General features: G+C 47.1%; 6 protein-coding genes and 1 long non-coding RNA gene across 8 annotated transcripts; 3 read left to right on the forward strand and 4 right to left on the reverse strand.

The window, feature by feature from the left end:
* Positions 1 to 46: 46 nt before the first annotated feature.
* LOC131889357 (multifunctional methyltransferase subunit TRM112-like protein) lies at positions 47 to 1,052 on the forward strand. The gene is made up of 2 exons (XM_059238445.1): positions 47 to 422; positions 494 to 1,052. The coding sequence occupies exons 1-2, from the start codon at positions 345 to 347 to the stop codon at positions 788 to 790; spliced, it is 375 nt and encodes a 124-aa protein (XP_059094428.1). The 5' UTR covers positions 47 to 344; the 3' UTR covers positions 791 to 1,052.
* On the reverse strand, positions 1,050 to 2,955 carry LOC131889351 (GDP-fucose protein O-fucosyltransferase 1-like). Of its 2 annotated transcripts, XM_059238439.1 has the most exons (5): positions 2,941 to 2,955; positions 2,680 to 2,869; positions 2,493 to 2,608; positions 1,917 to 2,411; positions 1,050 to 1,850 (listed from the first exon to the last, which is right to left on the reverse strand). In XM_059238439.1, the coding sequence occupies exons 2-5, from the start codon at positions 2,792 to 2,794 to the stop codon at positions 1,404 to 1,406; spliced, it is 1,173 nt and encodes a 390-aa protein (XP_059094422.1). In that variant the 5' UTR covers positions 2,795 to 2,869; positions 2,941 to 2,955; the 3' UTR covers positions 1,050 to 1,403. The 2 variants fall into 2 exon arrangements, with proteins under 2 accessions (XP_059094422.1, XP_059094421.1); XM_059238438.1 differs by lacking the exon at positions 2,941 to 2,955 and having other exon boundaries at positions 2,680 to 2,927.
* Positions 2,956 to 3,402: 447 nt separating this feature from the next.
* Positions 3,403 to 6,414, forward strand: LOC131889346 (carnitine O-acetyltransferase-like). Its single transcript, XM_059238434.1, has 10 exons — positions 3,403 to 3,710; positions 3,892 to 4,194; positions 4,259 to 4,431; positions 4,496 to 4,649; positions 4,715 to 5,074; positions 5,146 to 5,246; positions 5,317 to 5,442; positions 5,519 to 5,840; positions 5,899 to 6,036; positions 6,111 to 6,414. Exons 1-10 carry the CDS (start codon positions 3,669 to 3,671, stop codon positions 6,324 to 6,326), a joined length of 1,935 nt encoding a protein of 644 aa, XP_059094417.1. The 5' UTR covers positions 3,403 to 3,668; the 3' UTR covers positions 6,327 to 6,414.
* LOC131889341 (integrator complex subunit 3-like) lies at positions 6,374 to 10,799 on the reverse strand. Its single transcript, XM_059238427.1, has 2 exons — positions 9,182 to 10,799; positions 6,374 to 9,090 (listed from the first exon to the last, which is right to left on the reverse strand). Exons 1-2 carry the CDS (start codon positions 10,166 to 10,168, stop codon positions 6,667 to 6,669), a joined length of 3,411 nt encoding a protein of 1,136 aa, XP_059094410.1. The 5' UTR covers positions 10,169 to 10,799; the 3' UTR covers positions 6,374 to 6,666.
* Positions 10,800 to 11,541: 742 nt separating this feature from the next.
* LOC131889350 (26S proteasome regulatory subunit 6B) lies at positions 11,542 to 13,234 on the reverse strand. The gene is made up of 4 exons (XM_059238437.1): positions 13,092 to 13,234; positions 12,603 to 13,028; positions 11,978 to 12,525; positions 11,542 to 11,840 (listed from the first exon to the last, which is right to left on the reverse strand). Exons 1-4 carry the CDS (start codon positions 13,110 to 13,112, stop codon positions 11,597 to 11,599), a joined length of 1,239 nt encoding a protein of 412 aa, XP_059094420.1. The 5' UTR covers positions 13,113 to 13,234; the 3' UTR covers positions 11,542 to 11,596.
* A 2,247-nt stretch (positions 13,235 to 15,481) lies between these two features.
* On the reverse strand, positions 15,482 to 19,516 carry LOC131889340 (transient receptor potential channel pyrexia-like). Its single transcript, XM_059238426.1, has 3 exons — positions 16,654 to 19,516; positions 16,083 to 16,573; positions 15,482 to 16,015 (listed from the first exon to the last, which is right to left on the reverse strand). Exons 1-3 carry the CDS (start codon positions 19,300 to 19,302, stop codon positions 15,616 to 15,618), a joined length of 3,540 nt encoding a protein of 1,179 aa, XP_059094409.1. The 5' UTR covers positions 19,303 to 19,516; the 3' UTR covers positions 15,482 to 15,615.
* LOC131889361 (uncharacterized) lies at positions 19,491 to 20,706 on the forward strand. Its single transcript, XR_009374198.1, has 3 exons — positions 19,491 to 20,111; positions 20,173 to 20,570; positions 20,637 to 20,706. It is a non-coding gene; the product is annotated as an uncharacterized LOC131889361 (long non-coding RNA).
* The last annotated feature ends 165 nt before the right edge of the window (positions 20,707 to 20,871 follow it).

Below are 20,871 nucleotides of genomic sequence, written 5' to 3' on the forward strand. Positions count from 1 at the left end.
GATTGGCCTGCCCTCAGAGAGAGAGAGAGAGGAAGAAAGAGCAACAACATTGTTTCCCTTCAAAACACGCACGTGTGTTGTACTCTGGACTAGTTTCCCGGGTCTGTCTGTGTGGCACATCAAGTGTGTGGGAGTTGGCGAAAGAGAGGGACAGTAGAACTGACGAAGAGGGGTTCTTTTGGGTCTTTCTTCTTGGTCGTGGCTTGAAAGTTGGCCAAGGCCATCGAATTTGGCTTTCAGCAGATTTCACTCGACCAAGGCTGTGCCTGAATAACTTTCAACTCGGAAGGCTTTCACCATCATCTCACTGCCATCCTCGTATTCCAAATTGCTCGCTATCAAAAATGAAGCTCATCACTCACAACATGCTCAGCTCCCAAGGGATCAAAGGCGTCAAAGTGGGTTTCCCTTTGGTCATTCAGGTAAGACATAGCCTAGGAGAACAACAATGTTGTGTGACACTGCCGCATGCTCTATGGCCTTGTTCATCTAGGCCAAAGACGTCAAGGTGTCGGAAGTGGAGTTCAACCCGGATTTTATTGCCCGCATCATTCCCAAGTTAGATTGGCCGGAAGTGTGTCGAGCGGCTCAAGAGCTGAATCAGTTGGGCGATTTGCCCTCCAAATTGGTCGACGACTACGAAAACAATCACGAATTCCTTAAACTGGCTCACCACGTCCTGCTCGAGGTCGAGGTCATCAACGGTGATCTCGTGTGCCCGGAAACGGGACGAAAATTCCCCATCACCGACGGTATCCCCAATATGTTGCTCAACGAGGATGAAGTTTGAGCCCCTCTGATGAGCCTAGCTTTTATTACCGCTTTTTCACGACACCCTCCCTCCCTCCCTCCCTCCCTCCCTATCCACCCGCCCATTAGTTAGGTCTGATCGGCGCTTGAGGTTCGAGCCTCAAGCCTTGTCATCTCGCGACTTGTGTTTGTCCCCGGATTAGTTTGCCATTGCCCCCATTTTCTTGTACAGCCATCCACCGGACCAATCACCGGATAGTGTACCAATGTATAATAAATAAAGTAACTGGTTGTTCAACTTGCGTTGATGTTTTGGGTTTTTATTCGAGATTCTTTGGATATGGCCGGGACGACTTCAGCCCTGGACCAAGACGTTGGGGTAAAATGGCACAATTATCAAACTGAAACCCTCCGATTGCGTTTTTCTTCCGATGAGCCTGCGTGGACTCCTGCATTCCTATTTTTGCACATTTCCATGCCAGATCGAGTCAGACTCAAGGAAAGGAAATTGAAAGGTAGATTGAGATGGCAATGACCTATTTTCACCACAACCGTCTCCGTCAAGGGAAGAATTCGTTCTTGGATATTGCTCAATTGAAGCAAGTTTTTTCCCAATACATGCGCCTTTGGGATGGAATGATTGAGTTTGAGATTCAGAGCTCGCTGGGATCGTGAGAGCGTCGACTTTCTCGCTTGGATTCACTCGGGTATCCCCAAAAAGTTGAAGGAAATCCGTGGGTATCGCGCTCGCGTTTGACAAAGCCCGAGAATGAACTCACACAATTGCCCACAAAATGATTCGCCCGGCCTAGGATGGCTAAATCCACGTGCGGTTGATCCTCATTCGGTTTGATGAAAATCAAGTCGGTCTTTTGGAAGTACTTGCCTAATGTTCGGGTCATATGATCATGATCTGAGGCCACAAACACTTTCTTGACATCCTTCATGCGTTTGAGAAGGCGTCGCAAATGTTTCACGATGATCTCCTCCGAGGGTTGGCACATTTCCTCGGTCAACGATCCTCGCTCGTTGCGATAGCCCAAGCATTGAGCTGAGGCAAATAGATTGGGAGCGCTCTTGACAAATTCACACGCTCGTGCCTAAAAAAAAGACTCACACTTTAGGTACATTACATAAAATGCCTTTCAAACCCACAGCACCCGTACCCAATCAACGCCATTCCGAAGATGGATCCCGATAAAAGGTCCGCCACTCAAATGCTCATTAATAAATGCTCGAGCCCGTGCCTGGATCTGATCAGACCAAACCAGATATTTCTGCAACGGCACATTCTCTTTTTGGACGGGAAAAGCGGCCGGCGCTCCGGTGAAGGCTATTACCGGCCATTCCGTGGCCGAAAATCGCTGATGCCACTCTTGAGCAATGTCAGTGTGATGGACGTCATAATGAAGCGGTCCATAGGTGGCGGATGAAGCAAACTCAATTTGGAACGTGTCCCAAAAGGGTCCGAAGGGATTGCCATCCTTGGCATTGCAAGAATTCGGCGCCGAACCGGGTCGATGAGAGTAGCACAGTGATGTTCGCAAATGTTCGGGCCAAATCTGGGGAGCTATTTGCTCCATAAAATCCGCCATGAGAATCACGCGATGATAACGCGCCACCTCCGCCTCTTTGAAGTACGTATCAAACGGGATCTGGACCTGAAACCAACAGAATCAGAGAAAGCAGCTGAAAAAAGCCAAGACGACCGAAGTTCGTCAATGATGCATCGGATGACTCACGGATTTGGCTTCGCCAGGCCGATATTCGACCCACGGGGGTAACACCAAAGTTCGATTCAGCCCGTGAGCGAAGGCTAGAGCTCCCAGATAATGGTCCACTTGATTCCCAAATCGACCTAGATCCGGGGATTTACAAACTTATTAAGGTCAAGATTAAGCCAAAATGTCTAGAGTGCAGGCTACTTACCCATACAAGGACAAAAGACAATATAGCCGTTCTCGTCGACAGTCTCATGGCTAGCGATGAAGGATACGCCCACCCACCCTATCAGCAAACTGATTAGCAGCCAACCACAATCCATGGTTCATGACGTGGAATCGGGGGCGGGGGGAATTTCGGGGGGTTTATTGACCCAACAACTGCGGGACAAATTGACCTGGAACGACAGGGAACACGGCGTTTCAAAGGTTGCCGAACAGCTGACAAGATTTTGTTTTCAAACAGTACCACCCGACTAATCGCAGCCAGTTTTGTCTCAGATTTGGAGCAGAGTGACTCAATTTAGCCGAAGAAAAGGTTACTGGCCGGCTGATCCTGCCGCCCATTAAATCGACATTGAAACCAGATGTGAGAGACTCTTTTGTCCATAGCGAGGTTACGAAATGGAAAATATCAGCCAAATGGACGGTATTCAAGGTTCATGTTGATCGGGTGCGATTGATTTCGTTGAGAATTGTGTGTTGGTCGCCCTGTTGGACAGTGTTGTGACTTGTTCAGTTGCTTACTTTAATACTGGCGAAAATGGGATCAGCAATCCCAGCTCCAAATGGTCCAGCCACCGCCTAAGCATGGCATGAAACACTTTTTTGCTCATCAAATAAGCACAATAGGCAACTCTTTTATGCCTAACGGCCATTCATCTCTCTTTCTCTGCCTATTTCAAGGGTAGCGCTCATTTGAGCCTCAATTTTTGGGAGAGACTGGTTACTGTGACACTGTCCACTTGCAAGTCCTCCATCCAGCTAACCGACCCTGCATGCATTAATGGCGTTCGGCAAGGGCCCAGCTAAGAGGGGAGCGAGTGAGCGAGCGAATGCCGTCGATACAAGTGTACGGATGTATGTAGCCACGACTGAGTGACAAACTATTCAAGCCGTCCGTCCCTAGGCCTTTCAACATCGAGCCAGAAGAACAAGTGTGTCAAAGTGAGTCCCCATGTCATCTCATATGAAATCATGGCCCAGATTGGATTGACCCTATCGCCCATCATGAGATTGGTAAGAGACAACGGGCGTTTGTTTGACTGAGTAGCCAAGATCATAGAACCACGGGATAACCCAAGTAGGCATCGAGCCTCTAATCTCTGGTCTTATCGAAATGATCAAAGTTCGCACTGCATTGTTCATGTTCAGCCATATCATGATCATGAGTGAGGTCCATTCTGTTGCTTTATTGCAGCCCAGGTTGTCCCGATCGACTTTATTCCCCCGCCATGGGCGTTGGCCCCTTCAATCGCGTTACCTGACCGCGTATGGCACGCCCGAAGGCACTTCTTTGAGTCGACAAAAGGATTTGAAGAAGTGGCCCGTGGCTCCTTTGGCCCAGACCTTGAGCCGATACCAAAAGACCATTCGCCCATTCCTGTCCCAAGATGAATGGACCACTAGCCAAAGGACCGTGGCCCAATTTGGTCAACCCGGGGGCTACGGTGAACGTCTCCAGGCATTGCTCGAGGCCAAGGCTCAAACTACGAATAATTGGGTAATGGAGGGTTAGTATGGAGTAACCATGTATGGCCCGCTTCAAATTGTTCTGGGCAATTTAGTTCGCGGATTGGTGGCTAGATTGCGCCTATTTAGGCTCCCGCGGCACGGTGGTGGTTTGGTCGAGCCCGGGTTTTGTCTGGCCTGAACAGCAATTTGCCGGAGAAACGGATCAGTTGGAGTACGCGGCTAAAGTGGTGGCTGGCCTTTTGGATTTCAAACTCATGTTGGACAAGTACGAGTATATTTGGCCTGACGGAAATTCTGAAAGTTTTCATGATTGATGCCTACATTTGTAGACAATGCTTGCCCGTGGAAATGATGGGTCAAGATCCTATGGATATGGAGCAATATTACATGGTATATGGAACCACCCGTATGCCGGGAAAAACCAAGGACTACTTGAGCCTCAATCCCAACTCCAAACATATGGTGGTGATTCACCACAATAACGTAAGAGTCCCCTGGCCCATTCCCCAAAACACCTTTTTTTATCAATGATTTTCCATTTTCTGTAGTTCTATCGAGTTTCGTTGTACGATGATGAAGGCCACTTGCTCAGCGAGCCCCAAATTTTCGGATCATTGCTTCATTGTGTCAAGGACTCCCGTGAAAAGGGTCGAGGTCCAGCCGTCGGATTGCTCACCTCCGACAATCGCGATAATTGGTTCCAAGCTTATGAAAAGCTCTTACCCGGCAACGAGAATACGCTCAAGGCCATTGAAACGTCGCTCTTCACTTTGAACCTAGATCAAGAGCCCTCAAATCAAAACGGCAATACCTATCCGGACCAAAAGACCAAGACGGCTGCCCAAGCCATCCACGGCCTTGGTCCCAACGGACATGCCGCGAATCGGTGGTTTGACAAGACCATGCAGGTAACGCCTGACCATTTCTGGCCTTAATTCGTAAGACAAGCGAGCATTGCTCGGAGAACTTCATGTCTCAGGTGTTCATCGGTTCAGATGGCTCATGTGGAATGTGTTACGAGCATTCTACCGCCGAAGGTGTTGCCTTGATGACCGTCATTGATCACACCCTCCGATGTGTGTAAGTTGAGCTCCTTGAATTGATTTGTACCCACTTGCTTGAATGCTTTAATCTTATCGAAAAAAATCAGGAATGGGGGAACAAAATTTGGACCACCTTCCAAAGGTAATCGATTTGACTGTCCGGAGTTTCTACCATTCCGTGATGTGGACCAAGTGCGAGACAACATCACGTTGGCTCATAATAATTTATACAGGTAAGTGCATGCTTTTCCAGAGAAAGCGAGCAAAAGAGGTATCTCATTTTACTCTCTCCTTGCTTCCATTGAATAGCTTGTCCGAAGACTTGGACCTTCGAGCTATGCATTTTAAGGGGTTTGGTAAATCTTTTATAAAACGGCAAAAGTTTAGTCCGGACTCGTTCATGCAGATGGCCCTGCAATATGCCTTCTATCGCCTTCACAAGACGCCCGGTGGTCAATACGAATCTGGAGGTCTGCGCATCTTCCACCGGGGACGAACAGATATCATTCGATCTTGTTCAGTGGAATCCGTGCGTTTTGCCCAGGATATGCTGAACAATTCAGTCTCAACCCAAAATAAGTTCCAAAGCATGGCCAACGCCCTGAAAGGGCACAGTAACTTTGCCAAGATGGTAAGTCCAACCAAAGAATGGACACAAAAGGAGGTTTTCACATTTCATGGCGATTTAGGTTGTGTCTGGAAATGGATTCGACCGGCATCTGTTGGGGCTCAAATTGATTGCCCTTGAACATGGCTTGGAAGTTCCGGAAATTTTCAATGATCCAGGTTATAAAAGGTCAACCTACCACAGAATTTCCTCCAGCCAGGTGAGATCCTAGGATTGTAATCTAGAAAATATCCGACAATTCGGATCCCTCTTCGTTTCCTTCTTGTCCCTTAGGTGTCTGCTAAATCAGAGTCATTCCTGGCCTTCGGTCCGTTGGTAATGAATGGTTACGGCTGTTGTTATAGCCTCAGAGATCACGATTTCCTTCTCGGACTCAGTGCTATGAAATCGTGCCCAGAAACGAGTGCTGATAAATTTTACGAGGCCCTCGAGGACAGCTTGAACGACATGCACGACCTTTGCGTCCAGATACAACTAAGCCACCTTTAACGGCACTGTTTTGCGACAATGGTGTGATTGATGTAATGCCACGTGAATCCATTCTTACAAATATATTTCTGTTGATTCCCGTTTACGAGACATTTTGTTGTGTACGTGTCCTTTTAACCCATTACGTGGCGATGCATATGAATATGTATCCACGTCGATTTTGTTTTTGCGTCGGCAGCACACAACGGTTATTCACTCTTCAGAATGGTCCAAAGCTCATTTGGAAAAGACGTGAGAAATAAAAGGCTGCAGGTAGGGAATAGTACATGAAGAAGTGGTTGCTGAAACGGTGGAATAACATGAAGGCGGTTTCTAACCCAGTGTGTGTTGCGCTAACAAATCAATCGCTATCCGACGGAGGCGACACTTTCTTCTTCTTTTTGGGCACCTTCTTGGCCAGCACTTCCTCGTCCTCACTGGTTTCATCGGTTGAGATTTTGTACGAAGACACCTTTTTGGCTCTTTTACGCTTATTGTTCGTGTTGCCACTAGTCACACGCCCACCCCCTCCTCCCCCACGTTGTTGCTTTCCTGCGGATCCCCGAGACGAGGGTTTCTCGTTCTCCTCGGAGCCCTCGCTCGACTCGTCCGAGCTCTCCGAGACTTTGGTGGCGCTCACGTTGTTTTTGGGCTGTTTGCCCTTGCCCGGGCTTTTACTGACTGAATTTGACGTCGACTTGGAATCTTTTCTCCGTTTGTTATTACTACTGGGCTCATCGGGCTCGCTATCCGAGTCCACCATAGCAAAGAGGTCCATGAACTTCTTCTTCTGAGTGTCGGTGCACGCCTGCTTGGCCTGGTGGAGGGCGGATTGGATACTTTGGAGATTGAAGAACTCGTACTGTTTACAAATCTGACGGAGATCATCCAAATGGTGCAAGCACAGCTCGGCCGAATGTGAGAGGGCACCGTTCTTCAGGGCAGAGGGCTGGTTCCGTTTTCGCTTTCCCGGCCCGGCCGAGGATTGTTTTGATAAATGGTTGGATATAATGTCCCCGAGTTTATCGTCGTATTCGTGCATCCAATAGATGAGAGCTGCACTCACAAAGCGGTCGCCAGTCTCGGCCTCGCGCGTAAGGAGATGTTTTAAGAGGTCGTTGGTGGGTCGCTCTTGTTTGAGCAGAAGGAGGACGGAAGTAAGAGCTTCGGAGTGTTGAGAAAAGGACAGTTTGGGAACAAGAGGCAATACGCAATCAATGGGGAGGTCGTGTGCTGCGGTGAGTTGCCACAAAGCGTATTGTTCGAAAGTCTCCCATGTAAGACTTGTCTGCAGAATGGCCGGGAAGCTATCCTTTTTGAACATGACGAAGTCTTTGGCGATGATGTGACACACGAGGGTCTGCACCTGTCTCCCATCCACACATGCGACCACTAAGTATAGAAGGTTCACGTTTCCCACAGAGTGCTTGGGGAAGTTGGTGAAGATTTCAGGTACGAGGTACACAAACAGGTTGACGTCATCCTCCTGGCATTGGCGCATATCATTCACCAAGCAAATGTCCAAACTGAATTTCTCATCAATGGCCTCACAGAGGTCTTTGTATATACTCGCCTTTTCCTTGGCACTCCTCGGATGGGCCTTGTCGGCGCTCAAAAAATACAGCAGATAGTAACCAATGCGGAGTTGGAGCGTATATAGTTCGGCCAGGATCTGGAGAAGAATTGTGCGTTGGTCCGAGTCCGACATTTCGCATAGGGAGCGAAAGAGCACGAACAACGGCCGACCTATCGAGTCTTCAATGTTTTCGAGTGTGGGATTTTCAGGGAAGATCCGCCCTTCGAATTCCTCGGGAATGACATCGGTGAGTTGCGAGGCCAATGCACTACACTGCTCAAAGTCCAACTGTTCGGATATCACTGTCTTGACCAAGTTATCGATTAGCTCGCAACGTTTCTCACACTCGGTTTCAGCCTTCAACTCCTTTAACGTCTCCTTGATATCGTCATCTAACTCCTCAACGGGGAGTTCGTCCGAGCCATTACCACTTTCACTCTCATCCCCCGAACTTTGTCTCCGACCAGTGTGGTTCTTTTTGTTCGGCGATGAGGGTGATGAGGAGTGGCCTTGACCACTGGATTTCACAGCATTGGAATTGGGGGTGGCATTGTGGCTTGTCGATCCCCCCTTCGAGTGGGCGTTCTCTTCATCGTCTTCGTCACTGAATCGTGCACTTCCATCCGCGTCCTCGTCCCGATCGACTTGAGGTAGGGGCTCGGCCGACTCTTTAGGAAAGAAGGGCGCGAATCGCTCTCGAATGAGCGCTCGAAGCTCTTTGTCAAGCCGTGAATTGTCAAAGAGAGGCGAGAGCGAGCTCACCACCCGTTTCTCCACGATTGTGTTGAGCGAGTTGTAAATGCCGGAGCGCACCTTTTCTTGCTCCTTGGGATGAAAGTTCACTATGATGCGACAGAGAAAGTCCAGGAGGGTGGCGGTGATATTTGGATGATGCCGCATCGAGTGCTGCATGACCAGAATGGCAGGCTCAATATTCATGATATTGTCCTTATCGGGGACGAAGAAGAGCCAATCGTAGAAAAGCGCCAGCTTGGCGTTACTCGAGGCCACCTGAATGGTGCACGTGGTCAGAAGCCATCCGATGATGGCCCAACGGGGGATGATGTCCGAGCCCAAGAGCTCATTGGTGGGATGAATGACGCCCACGATGAATCGGATTAGATCACAGCGTAGCGACTGGGACTCAGGGGTGGACAAATACTGTCGCTGAAACCAGTCTTGATAGCGCTTATGAGTGCCGAAGCGCACCTGAACAAAATTGAAAGCAGGATAAGCTAATACATACTTTGCACTTATTATAGGGTCTCCATCATTTTCATCACAACGAACGAACGCTTACCTGGGACGTGAAGAATACGAGTTTTTTCTCCATTTCCGGTGTGATGCGGGACTGAAGGAATCGGCGCGAGGTCCGCGTATGCATGAGCTGAGTAATGCCCGTAAAACTGGGTGACAATGTCCGCGGATGGTGGATCATGTCTTGCCAGAGATCTTGGAATTCGGGGATTTTGGCCACGTACTGGAGCACGCGCACCAGATCCCGGCCAATCACCATAACGTCGGTGAAGCGTTCGCGGATCAGGCTGATGACGAACTTGACCTCTTTTTCGCGGAGTTTGTCCACATGGAAGTGGTCTTCGATGACCCGGAGGTAGGTGTACACGACCGAGGCCAGCAGGAACGGAAACTTTTCCAACCAAGCCCGGTGCTCGACAAAGATATCCAAGAGCTGGTCGGCCAGCCACAAATTGGGACGGGACACATCGCCGCCCGCAATTTGCCGCATGAGATTCCACACGATGTTCTCCATTCCCGTGACTGAGCTCTTAATCATCTCGCGGGTGAGCCACAGCAATTGCTGTTTAGCGGCCGGAAACAACTTTGGATACTTTTCCAAAACCAAATGCGTCAAATGGGTGTACACGGCAATGAGGCCATCCCGGGCCACTAAGGTCAAATCCCGGAAATATCGGGGCGCACTCTCGGCGTCGCTCAACACCCCGATCATCAGGCCCAGGCAGATGTCCTCGTGGGTTTTGGGGTCTTTGGACACGGCGCCCGCCAAGGCGTCGTTCGACTCCTTCTCAGTCTTGTCGGTCACCAAGGCTTGAACCAAGGCGAAGCAGCGATCGTGGCGTTCTTCCAGGTCATCGCGCGACTCGATCACACTCGTCATGAATAAGCGGGGAGCGCTGGGCGAACCGCCCTTCTTGACGCCCGCTCCGCCCCCATGGCCACTGCCCAGCCCGCTGCCCGTCATACCCGTCACACCCATCACTAACGCACCGCTCGAGACCACAACACTGCCCCCTAAACTATGGTCCATGCTCTGAAAGCCCCCCGCCTTTTGACCGTGCCCGGTTCCACGTGGCCTTGGCCGTGGTCGGGACCCGCGCTGTGAGGCGGCGCTACCACCACGACTTGGATGCCCACCACTGGACTGAGCGGGTGGTAATCGCGGCGTTGGGCGGTCCAAGGGCGACCAGGATCGAATCAGATTCTCCGTCTATTTGTCTCGTCCCATTGATGGACGAACTAGATTGGCGTTCCGTTGGGGTGCGGCCGTTGGTAGCGGGCCCAAGGCCTCGGGATAAGTGTCACACTGGGCACGCTGAACTTTGGGCGGACCGCTCACGGCGGCATTGGCTTGAACATCAAGCGGAGGCTCGCGGTGGCCATAAAAATGCGGCATTTTCCGAGCCCGGGCCCAATCACAACAATAACAAAGATAGCGACCTCTGCAGGAAAATGGGGCGTTCAATTCGGTCACCCGCAATGAGGATCCGTCTATTGGACGGACTGAATGGTTGGCGACGAGTCCTATCTAGTGAATAATGGGGTTGGCTCTGGGTTGGATCATAAAGGAGTCGTCCACATTGAAACTCTTGGAACTCATCCGAATAGGGTCCTACTTCCTTGAATGTCCCTCTCCTTCTGTGTTCTTTTCGTCGTTTGTCGCTGAATGCTGATCTTGAGCCGCGCTGGACCGGCTGCTCGACCAGCTTGTCGCCGTTTCCCTCATCAAAGCGCGCCGGCAAATTAGCCCACCTCCTCCTTTATCAGGCCAAGGAAGCCCACCCTAGCAATCTTCTTCCAGTGAGGCTACTTGGCCAAAGAAGGGCATCGACTCGCCAGAGGGAGCGAGCGCGTGTCCATGAATAGGCCAGCTGATGGGGATGGCCTATTTGCCTTTGGCTGATGGGCTGGAGGGCGGGCTGTGGCTCGGAAACGAGGTAAATGGGACCGGGGTGGACGGACTTTTCGAAGAACAATTGAGTCAATAAGAATGAAGTTTGAAGGCTTTGGAACCAGACCATGTGATCCTAGTTGACTGACCGAGAATAATGAATGCATTACTAGGGATGGAGTTCATTAAAAAAAAAAGAGTTGTCCAAAGACATCGGACTTTTGGAGTTGAATTGTGGCTACAATTGCTGGACACCCTGAAAATAGAACAAGGCGACGTAGACTTTAAACAACACGCCATGGATATGTACTTGTGGCTAGATAGATGCTTCGCATTGAGAAAAACAAGAAAAATCTATGCATAAGATGAGCAATTGTTACAGTATCTAATTCCATCGCTATTAAGTCTTATACTAGGGTGGTCATAAAAGTGACACTCCAATATGGAAAACTAATCAAATGGAATCGCATAATGAGTCGAGTAGGGGGCAATTTTTGTATTAATCATTCAAGTAGGGGGCAATTTTTGTATTAATCATTCAAACAATGGACATTAAAAGGAGTCTTCTCATTTGTAGAACTCGTGTTCCGTCTCGTCCTTTTTAATGTTATTCTTGTATCCCTTTTCAAAGTCTTTGGGCAGAACGATGTACCGATTCTCTCGCACTGCCTGCATGCCGGCCTCTTGGCAAATGGCGTTGATGTCAGCTCCAGAAATCTTGTCAGGGCGAGCCACGTAGTCTTCCAGATCCACTTCGTCGGATAAATTCATTTTGGAAGTGATCGTAGAAAAGATCAACCGCTTTTGACGGCTAAAACCAATAAAGACATGCATTAAATTAGAAGCCCAATCAAGAACCATTTTCTCCGTCATGTCTACTATCTACACATTAGACAACCTTCCGCTCTTCACATTGCATTTGTGGCCCATTATTATGATTAAGCTCACCGATCCGGTAGGGGAAATTCAATCTTTCGATCCAAACGTCCTGGACGCAACAGAGCCGGATCCAACGTGTCCTGACGGTTGGTGGCCATAATGACCTTAACGTTGGTGGTTTGGTCGAAACCGTCCATCTGATTCAAGAGCTCCAGCAAGATTCGCTGAACTTCCCGATCCGCTCCGGTTTGAGCGTCGAACCTCTTCGTGGCAATCGCGTCGATCTCGTCAATGAAAATGATGGCGGGGGAATTTTCCTTGGCCAATCGGAAAACGTCGCGGACCATCCGGGGTCCTTCGCCCAAGTATTTCTGCACGAACTCGGATCCCACCACCCGAATGAATGAGGCCGTCGTATGATGAGCCACAGCCTTAGCCAACATGGTTTTCCCACATCCGGGCGGCCCATACATGAGCACGCCTCGAGGTGGATCAATACCGATCTGCTTATACAGATCAAAGTGCGTGAGTGGCAACTCCACAGCCTCCTTCATCTCTTGCTTTTGCATGTCCATGCCTCCAATGTCCGAATATCCCACGTCGGGTTTCTCATCGGGCTACACGCATAAAGAATAACAAGGTCTGAACTTCTGATTTCCAACTTCCAACGCCATTTCGTCATCCGGACACTCACCTGCAACATGGAGATAGAGGAATCGGCCTCCGGGGGCAAAACGTCGACCAAAGCATTCGAGTGCTTGTGCAACGCCACCGAAGCCGAGGGTTTCAGCAATTCTCGGTCCAAGGTGGAAAGAATTCGGACGTAATAGTTGGATCCAGTGGTGGATCCCACGATGCCGGTGTTTTGATCCACGGCTTCCAGAAACTGTCCGATGACCAAGGGCACGGATTGAATCCGTTTAACCTCCTCTTGGGCGTGCAAGTACTCCTTCTTGAGATTGCGCGTCTCATCCTTGATGTACTCTTCTTGCACCTTCAAGAACTCCAATTGTTGCTGAAGCTGCTTAAAACGAGTGTACAAATCTTCTAAATCCGGATCTTCGGTCGACGACGAGGCCACGTTGGCCACGGGCAAAGTCGCGACTGGACTCGAAACAGGCTATAAAAAAACATGGCTCAGTGAACATGGCCGCCTCCGCCAGCCAGGGTGTGAATCTTTTACCTTTTCGACCACGACCTCCATCGCAGTTTGAGAATTTAATACACGGTTAGAAGCGGATTTGCCAGTAACCTCAATTGTTGTGACTGAAGGAAAGACAGAGAGATTGAGGCAATACAGCTGACTTCCCCACCAGGCTTCATGGGATAGAGGCTGGTTGGGCAGGGGGGAGATGAATTGCATTTTCGGCTCGGGTTGATCATAGATCAGTACTAGCACAGAGATGCCGGATGTTTCGAGAGAATATCTATGAATATCCACCTGCACTGGGTTTTGATATGAATGTGTTGGCTTTAAGATGGAATTGGTTGGTTGGGTTGAGATGAGCTAATTAGGTTGATATACTCTCAATTTTTCTTTATTGTCAAACTGCAATCCGGATGTTGTCTCATTTTTTTGCGTGCCCATGGCTTCTTTACGTGTGCTCTATAAGTACTCTAAAAGAAAATGAGATCTCACTGGTTTCACATTCGGTCACGGCTTTTATGAGGGTATGTCGCCTTTATTCACATCTTAAAGCGCCTCCGCAGCCAGGTTATTGTGATATCTTTGTAACTTTGAGACATAAATAGAAGAAGAAATGGATTTTTCATACTTCAAAAAGAAAAGTCCGTTGGCATTGGGCAAAAACGGAAAGCAGTTATCATTCGTTTTTGGGCTGCTTAACTATCTTAAGCATTTGCTTGGCTTGTCTCTTTGGACTTGAAACTGGTACTCTTCGTAACTGTATTCAATGTGGCCAATAATCTAGTTCTAAAAACGGCCACTTTTGGGTTTTTCCTAGTGGCCCATAGATGGCTCAATCCCTTGAAAAGTACAAATTTAAATCCTGCCCTTGCTGGATACCACACTTTTGGCCTCCATAATTCGAAAGTGTGATCGACTTTGGCTCAAAAATATATCTCTATTGGCATTGGTGGAATCATTCTTTTGTTTGCACTTGTTTCTTTGTGGATTTTTATAATGTGGGAGGAAATAAATTGCCATGAAGGTCTCAGTACAGAACATCTACATCTATGGGCCACTATGAGTCTTTTGTCAACGAGCTGGTTATTCTCAATTTTGAAATGCGCGCCCTTTTGTCGATCGCCGTTGAACCATTTTCCGTTCAAAGTGGCAACCCTATGGAATTGTTGTTTATTAGACGGTTTTTTAATAATAATATAATTTGTTCCTTTTTCGAAATAGGCACTGTAATTCCGTTACACTTTAGAATTTTGTAATTGTAACGACCCAAAAACTAAAAGAATTACTCGTTCCATCTTCAGTTTCCAGAATGGCCTTTAATTATTTGTTTATCTCGGGACAGCTGAGGAAACCAAAGGCTCAACAGAAATTGATATTTTTTCTATTTCCATCTTGCATATTATGAACAATGACAGGGGTAAAATTGTGCTTGCTCTTAACTACTCAGGGGGTGTTCTTGGTTTAAAATCTTGTTGCATTTGCTACTTTGTCATCAAATCTTACGGTTAGGACTGCTTGAAGAAAAAAAAACAGTTTCTTTCGAGAAGTATGGTCTTGATAGGTCAAAAACCATAAAATATTGGTCATCTTAGTCTTAGGAAAAGTAACGAGTACACATTGGTAAAAATACCCTTTAATGTTTGGACTGAAATTCCCCAACACATCTTGGCATGTTTCTACCTCAAAAAGTCATAGGGAACAACTTTAATTTTATTGCTTTATGGAGTTCTAGCCTACATAGAAAACTGACATACCTAACGACATGAAAAAACTGAAATTTTCAAAAGCCTAATCAATGTAAATTAGGGGCACACTTAATTAGCTCTTGAATATGAATTATGATATAATCTATTTCACCGCTACTTAGTTACATGGGATTTAGTAGTCCAAATTTCATCGATCTTTGCCCCAAAATGCCCCGGTTACATGTTAATTTAATTTCCCAAAGACTTAATATCGATTTTCATTATCACAAAACAAAAGATTATTTAGCTTTGAAAAAGTTAAAGTAAGGCAATTAAGTATTCCACTGAAATCAGGGTTACATTTTGAGGCCAAGTTAAGGGTTTCCGTTATACAAGTAATGTCATGCGTCACAGAAAATGTAAATTGATAATCATAGTCACAGCCTCCCGTAATCATTCACTTGATCCCATTAGTAGCAAATAAGTCATTGCTTTTGAGACGAAAAATTGAAAAGGAAACCTTGAAACATTATTTTTCCCCAGCAGCGTTACTCAAAAAGTAACGCGTTCGTCAAACCCTGATAAGGTACTAGTTCCATGACAGAAACCCTTAACTTAGTCTCAAAATGCAACCCTGATTTTCTTGCGTCAAACAAATAGAATATTTGCCTTATGTAAATTTTTTTAAAACCATCAACATCGAGTTCCACTATACTACTTTTTATAGCGAGAAGGCAAGAATAGCTCCTTGTAAAAGAATTTATTGGCTGGAATGAGTCTTTAAATCTGAATCTGACAATTGCGATTTTGAGGGTAAACATTGTTTCTTTTATGACTTAATTGGATCGATCAGTCATTTCAACTACTTTCGATGCTTAAAGGTCTACTTGACGCGATGTTCGGGATGCTCTTGGTGAATCCTCCAGTTTAGCCTGATCTTCTTCGTTGATTTGGGAAAGTCGATACGAAATAGAATTCTTATCTTGATTAGGTGACGAAGCGAGTATCGTTGAAGACGAATCTATGAAATCTGACTCGTCATTTAAAGAACACTGATCTTTATGAATGGAGGGATCGTCATCCGAGAGGCTATCTCCTTCATCGTCTTCGTCATCGTCCATCGACAACGTGGGCGCATTCGAGTAAGGGAAACCATCTGAGCGGGAGAGTTTTTGCAACAACTCGTGCATGTTGTCCAATTTAGATTCTAGTTGACGAATCGTTTGACTGAGGTTCCTCAAGGTGGAGGCGTCAGTCCCTCGCTTTTGTGACAGTCTACGATTCAAAGGCTGCATTAGATTTTCATTAAAAGGATATTAGTCAAACCAAAAATCACACTTACTCGTCACATTTGTCCTTGATGCTTTTATTCAAATGAGACGGAAGGGCTCTGTGACCTTTATAGCACTCCGGTTCGTATTCCCACACATTGCGATACTTGCCCTCCAGTCCATGGAGCTTTCTCCGTAAGAACTTTTGAATGAACGAAGGAAGCTTGTAGAAAAGAGGAGAAAAGAGAATGCTTTCCATGTAAGAGATCAGGTGAACTTGCTGAATGGATTGATGGAGTCGGGATTTCTTATACAACTCTTGGACATCGGACACGGCCATACCGAAAAGTAAGTTCATGATCACGATGGCCACCACGATGATAAATATTGTCAGGATAGCGTGGGCAGTAATTGGAAAATATTGCGGGATATCTTCATCGTCAATGTACCCAACTCCGTGAGTTTCCGAGTTGTTGGTTTGAGTGATGTTTAGGAAAATTGTGTCACGTTGAGGATAGTAGAGATCATTGTATTCGATCTCTCCAGTCATCATGACCAGAACCTACGAGTATGTAAAATGAATTTAAGACTTTGAATAGGAACAGAGGAGCGATTCAGTAGATTAGAGACTTTGACGAATACCTTGATTGGCGCAGACAAGGCTTCTACGAAGGCGATCTCTTTGGGGAAGAGTACCACAAAGGAAAGGCCAAAACCGAGAATAAGAGAGATATACGCAACGAAAAAGTTGAAGAAGCTCCAGCCCACGTTGAGTAACATCTGCACGTATTTGCCAAATCTTGGAACTTTCCCAATGAGGAACATTTGCAAGATCCACGTGGTAAGTACACCAATTCCTGCGGCATGGAATTGCCAAGCACTAAATGTAGGATCTTCCGTCCCAAACCCAAAAGGGTTGAAATGAAAACTGATCAATGGAAAGGACAGAATCGTCATCAAATTGAGGATCGATTCCCACTCCTTGAAATACATATCTTTGAGGTGTATGAATTTCGTGGTTTCACGAGCCACATAAATTAAGTTGAAAACGATGAGCAATAGCCAAGACACTCTGGCACTGTTAACGGCGGCCAAATGATCTGCTGAATGGAAATCGCATTTGGATTCTCGAAACCACCGTTCCGTGTAGGATAGAGCTTGGATATCCATGAAATCTTTCGGTTTACAAAGACCATTGTACACTGACACAATGTACACGGAATAAGTGACCGAGTAAATCATGTGACTTATCAGAATAATAATGTAGTAGAGCCACTTGATCTGCTGCCACTTCAGATGAAGAAAACTCAATGAAAGTGGGTGCATGAAGATCTTTTCTAGCCGAGCAGGATCGTTGTTGTGCATTTGAAGAATCTCCGTGAAAAGCCCCACTTCGCTAATGTAATAATTTCCCGCCGAGGGCATGAGCAGGTTGAAGTCCATTTTAACTGACGTCTCATATTCCTGCTCAGGTCTTCCGATTTGCATTCCGCTGTCGAGGCGTTCTTCAATAGTCTTCAATGTGTTCGGCACGTATTTCATGACAAAGTATAAAGCGGATTTTCCTGCCTTATTCCGCAAGCACAGATCTGCTCCACCTTTAATGAGTAGCTTGACTCTTCGAATTTTCCGATTAAGAGCTGCCAGATGCAAGGCCGTTGTTCCATTCACATCGCCTTGGTTGATGTTGGCACCTCGATTCAAGAGAAGCTGCATGCACTCCGTAGCACCTTTTAGATTCGAGTTAATGGCAAAGTGAAGGGGAGGTCGACCTTCACAATCCAAACTGTCCACATCAGCCCCGTGTTCGATTAAGAGCCGCATTACAGGAACCGAATGCATCTTGGCCGCCAAGTGAAGTGGGGTTTCCTTGTGGGAGTTTTTGGCATTGGCATCCGAGTTCCCTTTCAGCAACAGTTCAGATGTCTCCACATATCCGTTTCCCGCAGCAATATGTAGAGCTGTTTCTCGGACATTTTCTCCTCGAAGAGCATCCACCAGGACACCTTCCTCCAATAGAATTCTGGCACATTCATGAAAGTTGTGCTCGGCAGCGGTGTGCAGTGGAGTCTCGGTAAACTTTCCCTTCCCCGTCTTGTTGGCTTTTTTCTTGAGCAAATATTTAACCGTCTCCAATTGATTGGCTCTTACAGCCACATGTAACACAGACTGGCCATCTCGGTCATCGCCAATATTTAGATTGCCTGATTCAGACGTTCTATTGTTGTCGGTCAAGAGCTCCAATGTGTGGATATCGCCATTCATGGCTGCGAAATGAAGTGGCGTGAACTGATTGGTGTTGTTCCAGTAATTGGGCGAAAAGCCGCTCTCCAACAAAAGCGAGACGCATTTGTAGGCCTGTTTTTGCACTGCGATATGTAGGAGCCCATTGCCCTCACTGGCTTGCCTCTGGAGTTTGGACCTCACTCTGGTCTGAGTGGTATTATCACATTCCGGATCGTCGTGGTTGTTGTCGAATAGATCCAGAATCTCGGCTAGCATCTCCTTTTTGTCCTCCTTGATGGCGATGAGTGCGGCGCAACTGCAAGCCGCCTCGTCCTCCATGCAGAGCAAAGCCAAGGAGTTGAAATCATCCTTGAGCACGGCTTGTTCCACATCGGGTTTCTTGTCGGTGATGTGGCTGTGCAGTCTGTGCATGCTCTCCACCATAAACCCCACGGCACTGAAGGAGATGCTGGTCTTCTTTTCAAGGCCGAGTTCTCTGGGCATGTTGCTCAAACTGATCACTTCTGGCTTCCTCGTGAACGTTCCCTGGACGATTCCAACATGTTGCTGTTGAAGGGACGCACTTCGTCCTCTGTAGCTTGAGTCACTGAATCCAATTGGCTTTGAGCCAACACCGGATCTAGTTGTTGCTTCTCCTCCACCTCTTCCTCCACGCGCTTTTGAGTGGTTTGATGTCTTGCTTCCCAAGTAGCTGGATTCTGAATGTGATTTGATCATTAGCTTTGTGTTGCGCGGAAACGTCTTAGCGCGTGCGGAACTCGCGTAATTGGGTTTGCCATTGGCATTCAGACCAGGTTTAGTGGGGCTACTTGCGGTGGTCGACCCGAATCCAAGCCCTGGTTTATTTGCTCGATGAAGACCCTCGTCACCTTCCAATGGTGGTGTGGCTTGACTTGCTGCTATTACCCTGTCCCTGGTGATGGCAGACATCCGATTTGTTGGTTTCCTCGTTGCTTTTTGCGGCGGTGGTGAGGAGTCTGTCTCATCCCCTTCCAATTCGAGCCCTGAGAGTAATTTCTCATTTCCGGCGATTTTAGAAGCCATCGCCGCTTTGTTCGTCTGGCTGGAGTCTCATCAAAAGCAAGTGACTTCAACTCGAGGACATCCAGATCACACTTCAGTAAGCCAGCAGCATACTCAAAAGATTCCTCGGAGACCACGCTCGTTTTTCAAACTAAACATGGTAGCCAGTATGTCAAAGCCTGAGGCTAGGGGAGTTTTGAAGGCTTTATCACCTCATTCACGATCGATCGGAAGTGTTTTGACGTGATAAAGGCATATTCGAGTACATAGGCATCACTCACCGCTTTGGCAAATTTCAAAGGAATCAGCAAACTTAACCTCATGTTCTAAAAGCGTATCGCGACTCGAGAGACCATACAAAGGTATCACTAGTGTGGCTTGACGTGAACTGGGCCTTTGATCACAGCAAAAACGCGGATCAGTTTTCAAAATTCCTTTCACACCTCGTCGATGATTAAAGGTCCCCTCTTCTCCTCGAATACCCTGTTCATGGTGTTATAGTACTATGTGTAATACGGATCATGTTGCTGCTTGGAAGGAGAACTTGATTCTGGTTGGAAAATGATTCTGAGAATTCGTCTAAACTTATCGAGTCGGTCGGCCAGTCGGCCGGTAAGGTGATGGGTGGGTGCATCATCATCATCATCCATTGGTGGGTAGCCCGATTTCTGAGGCCAGTGGGACTCTTGCATGATTTCGCGCCGTCCAGCCAGCCATCCATGGTGGGTTAATTCAACTAACTTCTGCTTTTGCCATCGTACCTCTCTCTCTCTCTCTCTCTGTCTACCTGAAACATCCGCTTGGGCTTCGCTCCCTTCCATTCTACTTCAGTACGTACAGTATGTGACCAGAGCTTGCTGGAATATTGTGTGAGAATTTTTGTTCGTATAGGCACAAGAGGCTCTCCGTCATCGCTCTCTCGATCCGATCTGGGAACCCATCCCTCCCCACTACTCACATTTGTGTCGGAGTGGTCCGTATCGCAAATAGTAATACCTCGGCTACCTACAGCTATACCCCAGAGCCCTTTTGGTATTGTTTATGACACGGACCCGACTCAATTGCACTGTCGACTAGTGGAGCTGGCAAGGGACACATCTCTTGTGTATATTGTGTATATTCTGCTCAAGCGCCATTCTAAAGCTGTGGCTTCCAACCATAAATGAATTTCGGTGTTATGCAACATTGCACGAGGTAGAATGGAGCTTCTCATATTTGTAGATGAATCGAAAAGGGGCAACTATTCAAAATGACGAATGCCATTAAATGTGATTGAATATGATTTAGCCGTAAGTCGTACGACAACCAAGTAGTTATTTGTTTTCATCGACTATTCTCAGCGTTTTTGTTTGCAGCTATCAAACTTGAATTTGAATGGAATGTGCATGATGCACATTGAAGCAACACATAAGAAGTCCTTCCCGAGCTAACATTAGCATAAAAATTGTAAGCATTTCCAACGTGAGTAGTTTGCATCTATACTTTGATTCTAGCTAGTTACGACTGATTGTAACTTATTGTTTAGACGATGATAAGAGCTTATTAGATGATGGGAATTCACCTTCGGAAAGGATACGACTTCTTTTGAGC

The sequence above is a fragment of the Tigriopus californicus genome, chromosome 10 (genome assembly GCF_007210705.1).
Source record: "Tigriopus californicus strain San Diego chromosome 10, Tcal_SD_v2.1, whole genome shotgun sequence".
NCBI classification, from domain to species: Eukaryota; Metazoa; Arthropoda; class Copepoda; order Harpacticoida; family Harpacticidae; genus Tigriopus; species Tigriopus californicus.

Coding starts and splice junctions, on each gene's coding strand:
- LOC131889357 (XM_059238445.1), top strand. CDS start 345: ATGAAGCTCATCACTCACAACATGCTCAGCTCCCAAGGGATCAAAGGC. Junction 423..493: donor GTTTCCCTTTGGTCATTCAG/GTAAGACATAGC, acceptor TTGTTCATCTAG/GCCAAAGACGTCAAGGTGTC.
- LOC131889351 (XM_059238439.1), bottom strand. CDS start 2,794: ATGGATTGTGGTTGGCTGCTAATCAGTTTGCTGATAGGGTGGGTGGGC. Junction 2,609..2,679: donor TGTCTTTTGTCCTTGTATGG/GTAAGTAGCCTG, acceptor CCCCGGATCTAG/GTCGATTTGGGAATCAAGTG. Junction 2,412..2,492: donor GGCCTGGCGAAGCCAAATCC/GTGAGTCATCCG, acceptor TGTTGGTTTCAG/GTCCAGATCCCGTTTGATAC.
- LOC131889346 (XM_059238434.1), top strand. CDS start 3,669: ATGGCCCAGATTGGATTGACCCTATCGCCCATCATGAGATTG. Junction 4,650..4,714: donor TGGTGATTCACCACAATAAC/GTAAGAGTCCCC, acceptor CATTTTCTGTAG/TTCTATCGAGTTTCGTTGTA. Junction 5,247..5,316: donor GATCACACCCTCCGATGTGT/GTAAGTTGAGCT, acceptor GAAAAAAATCAG/GAATGGGGGAACAAAATTTG.
- LOC131889341 (XM_059238427.1), bottom strand. CDS start 10,168: ATGGACCATAGTTTAGGGGGCAGTGTTGTGGTCTCGAGCGGTGCGTTA. Junction 9,091..9,181: donor TCGTATTCTTCACGTCCCAG/GTAAGCGTTCGT, acceptor AATTTTGTTCAG/GTGCGCTTCGGCACTCATAA.
- LOC131889350 (XM_059238437.1), bottom strand. CDS start 13,112: ATGGAGGTCGTGGTCGAAAAG. Junction 12,526..12,602: donor CCTCTATCTCCATGTTGCAG/GTGAGTGTCCGG, acceptor TTATGCGTGTAG/CCCGATGAGAAACCCGACGT. Junction 11,841..11,977: donor GAATTTCCCCTACCGGATCG/GTGAGCTTAATC, acceptor TATTGGTTTTAG/CCGTCAAAAGCGGTTGATCT.
- LOC131889340 (XM_059238426.1), bottom strand. CDS start 19,302: ATGGCTTCTAAAATCGCCGGAAATGAGAAATTACTCTCAGGGCTCGAA. Junction 16,574..16,653: donor CCTTGTCTGCGCCAATCAAG/GTATTCGTCAAA, acceptor ACATACTCGTAG/GTTCTGGTCATGATGACTGG. Junction 16,016..16,082: donor ATCAAGGACAAATGTGACGA/GTAAGTGTGATT, acceptor TTTGAATCGTAG/ACTGTCACAAAAGCGAGGGA.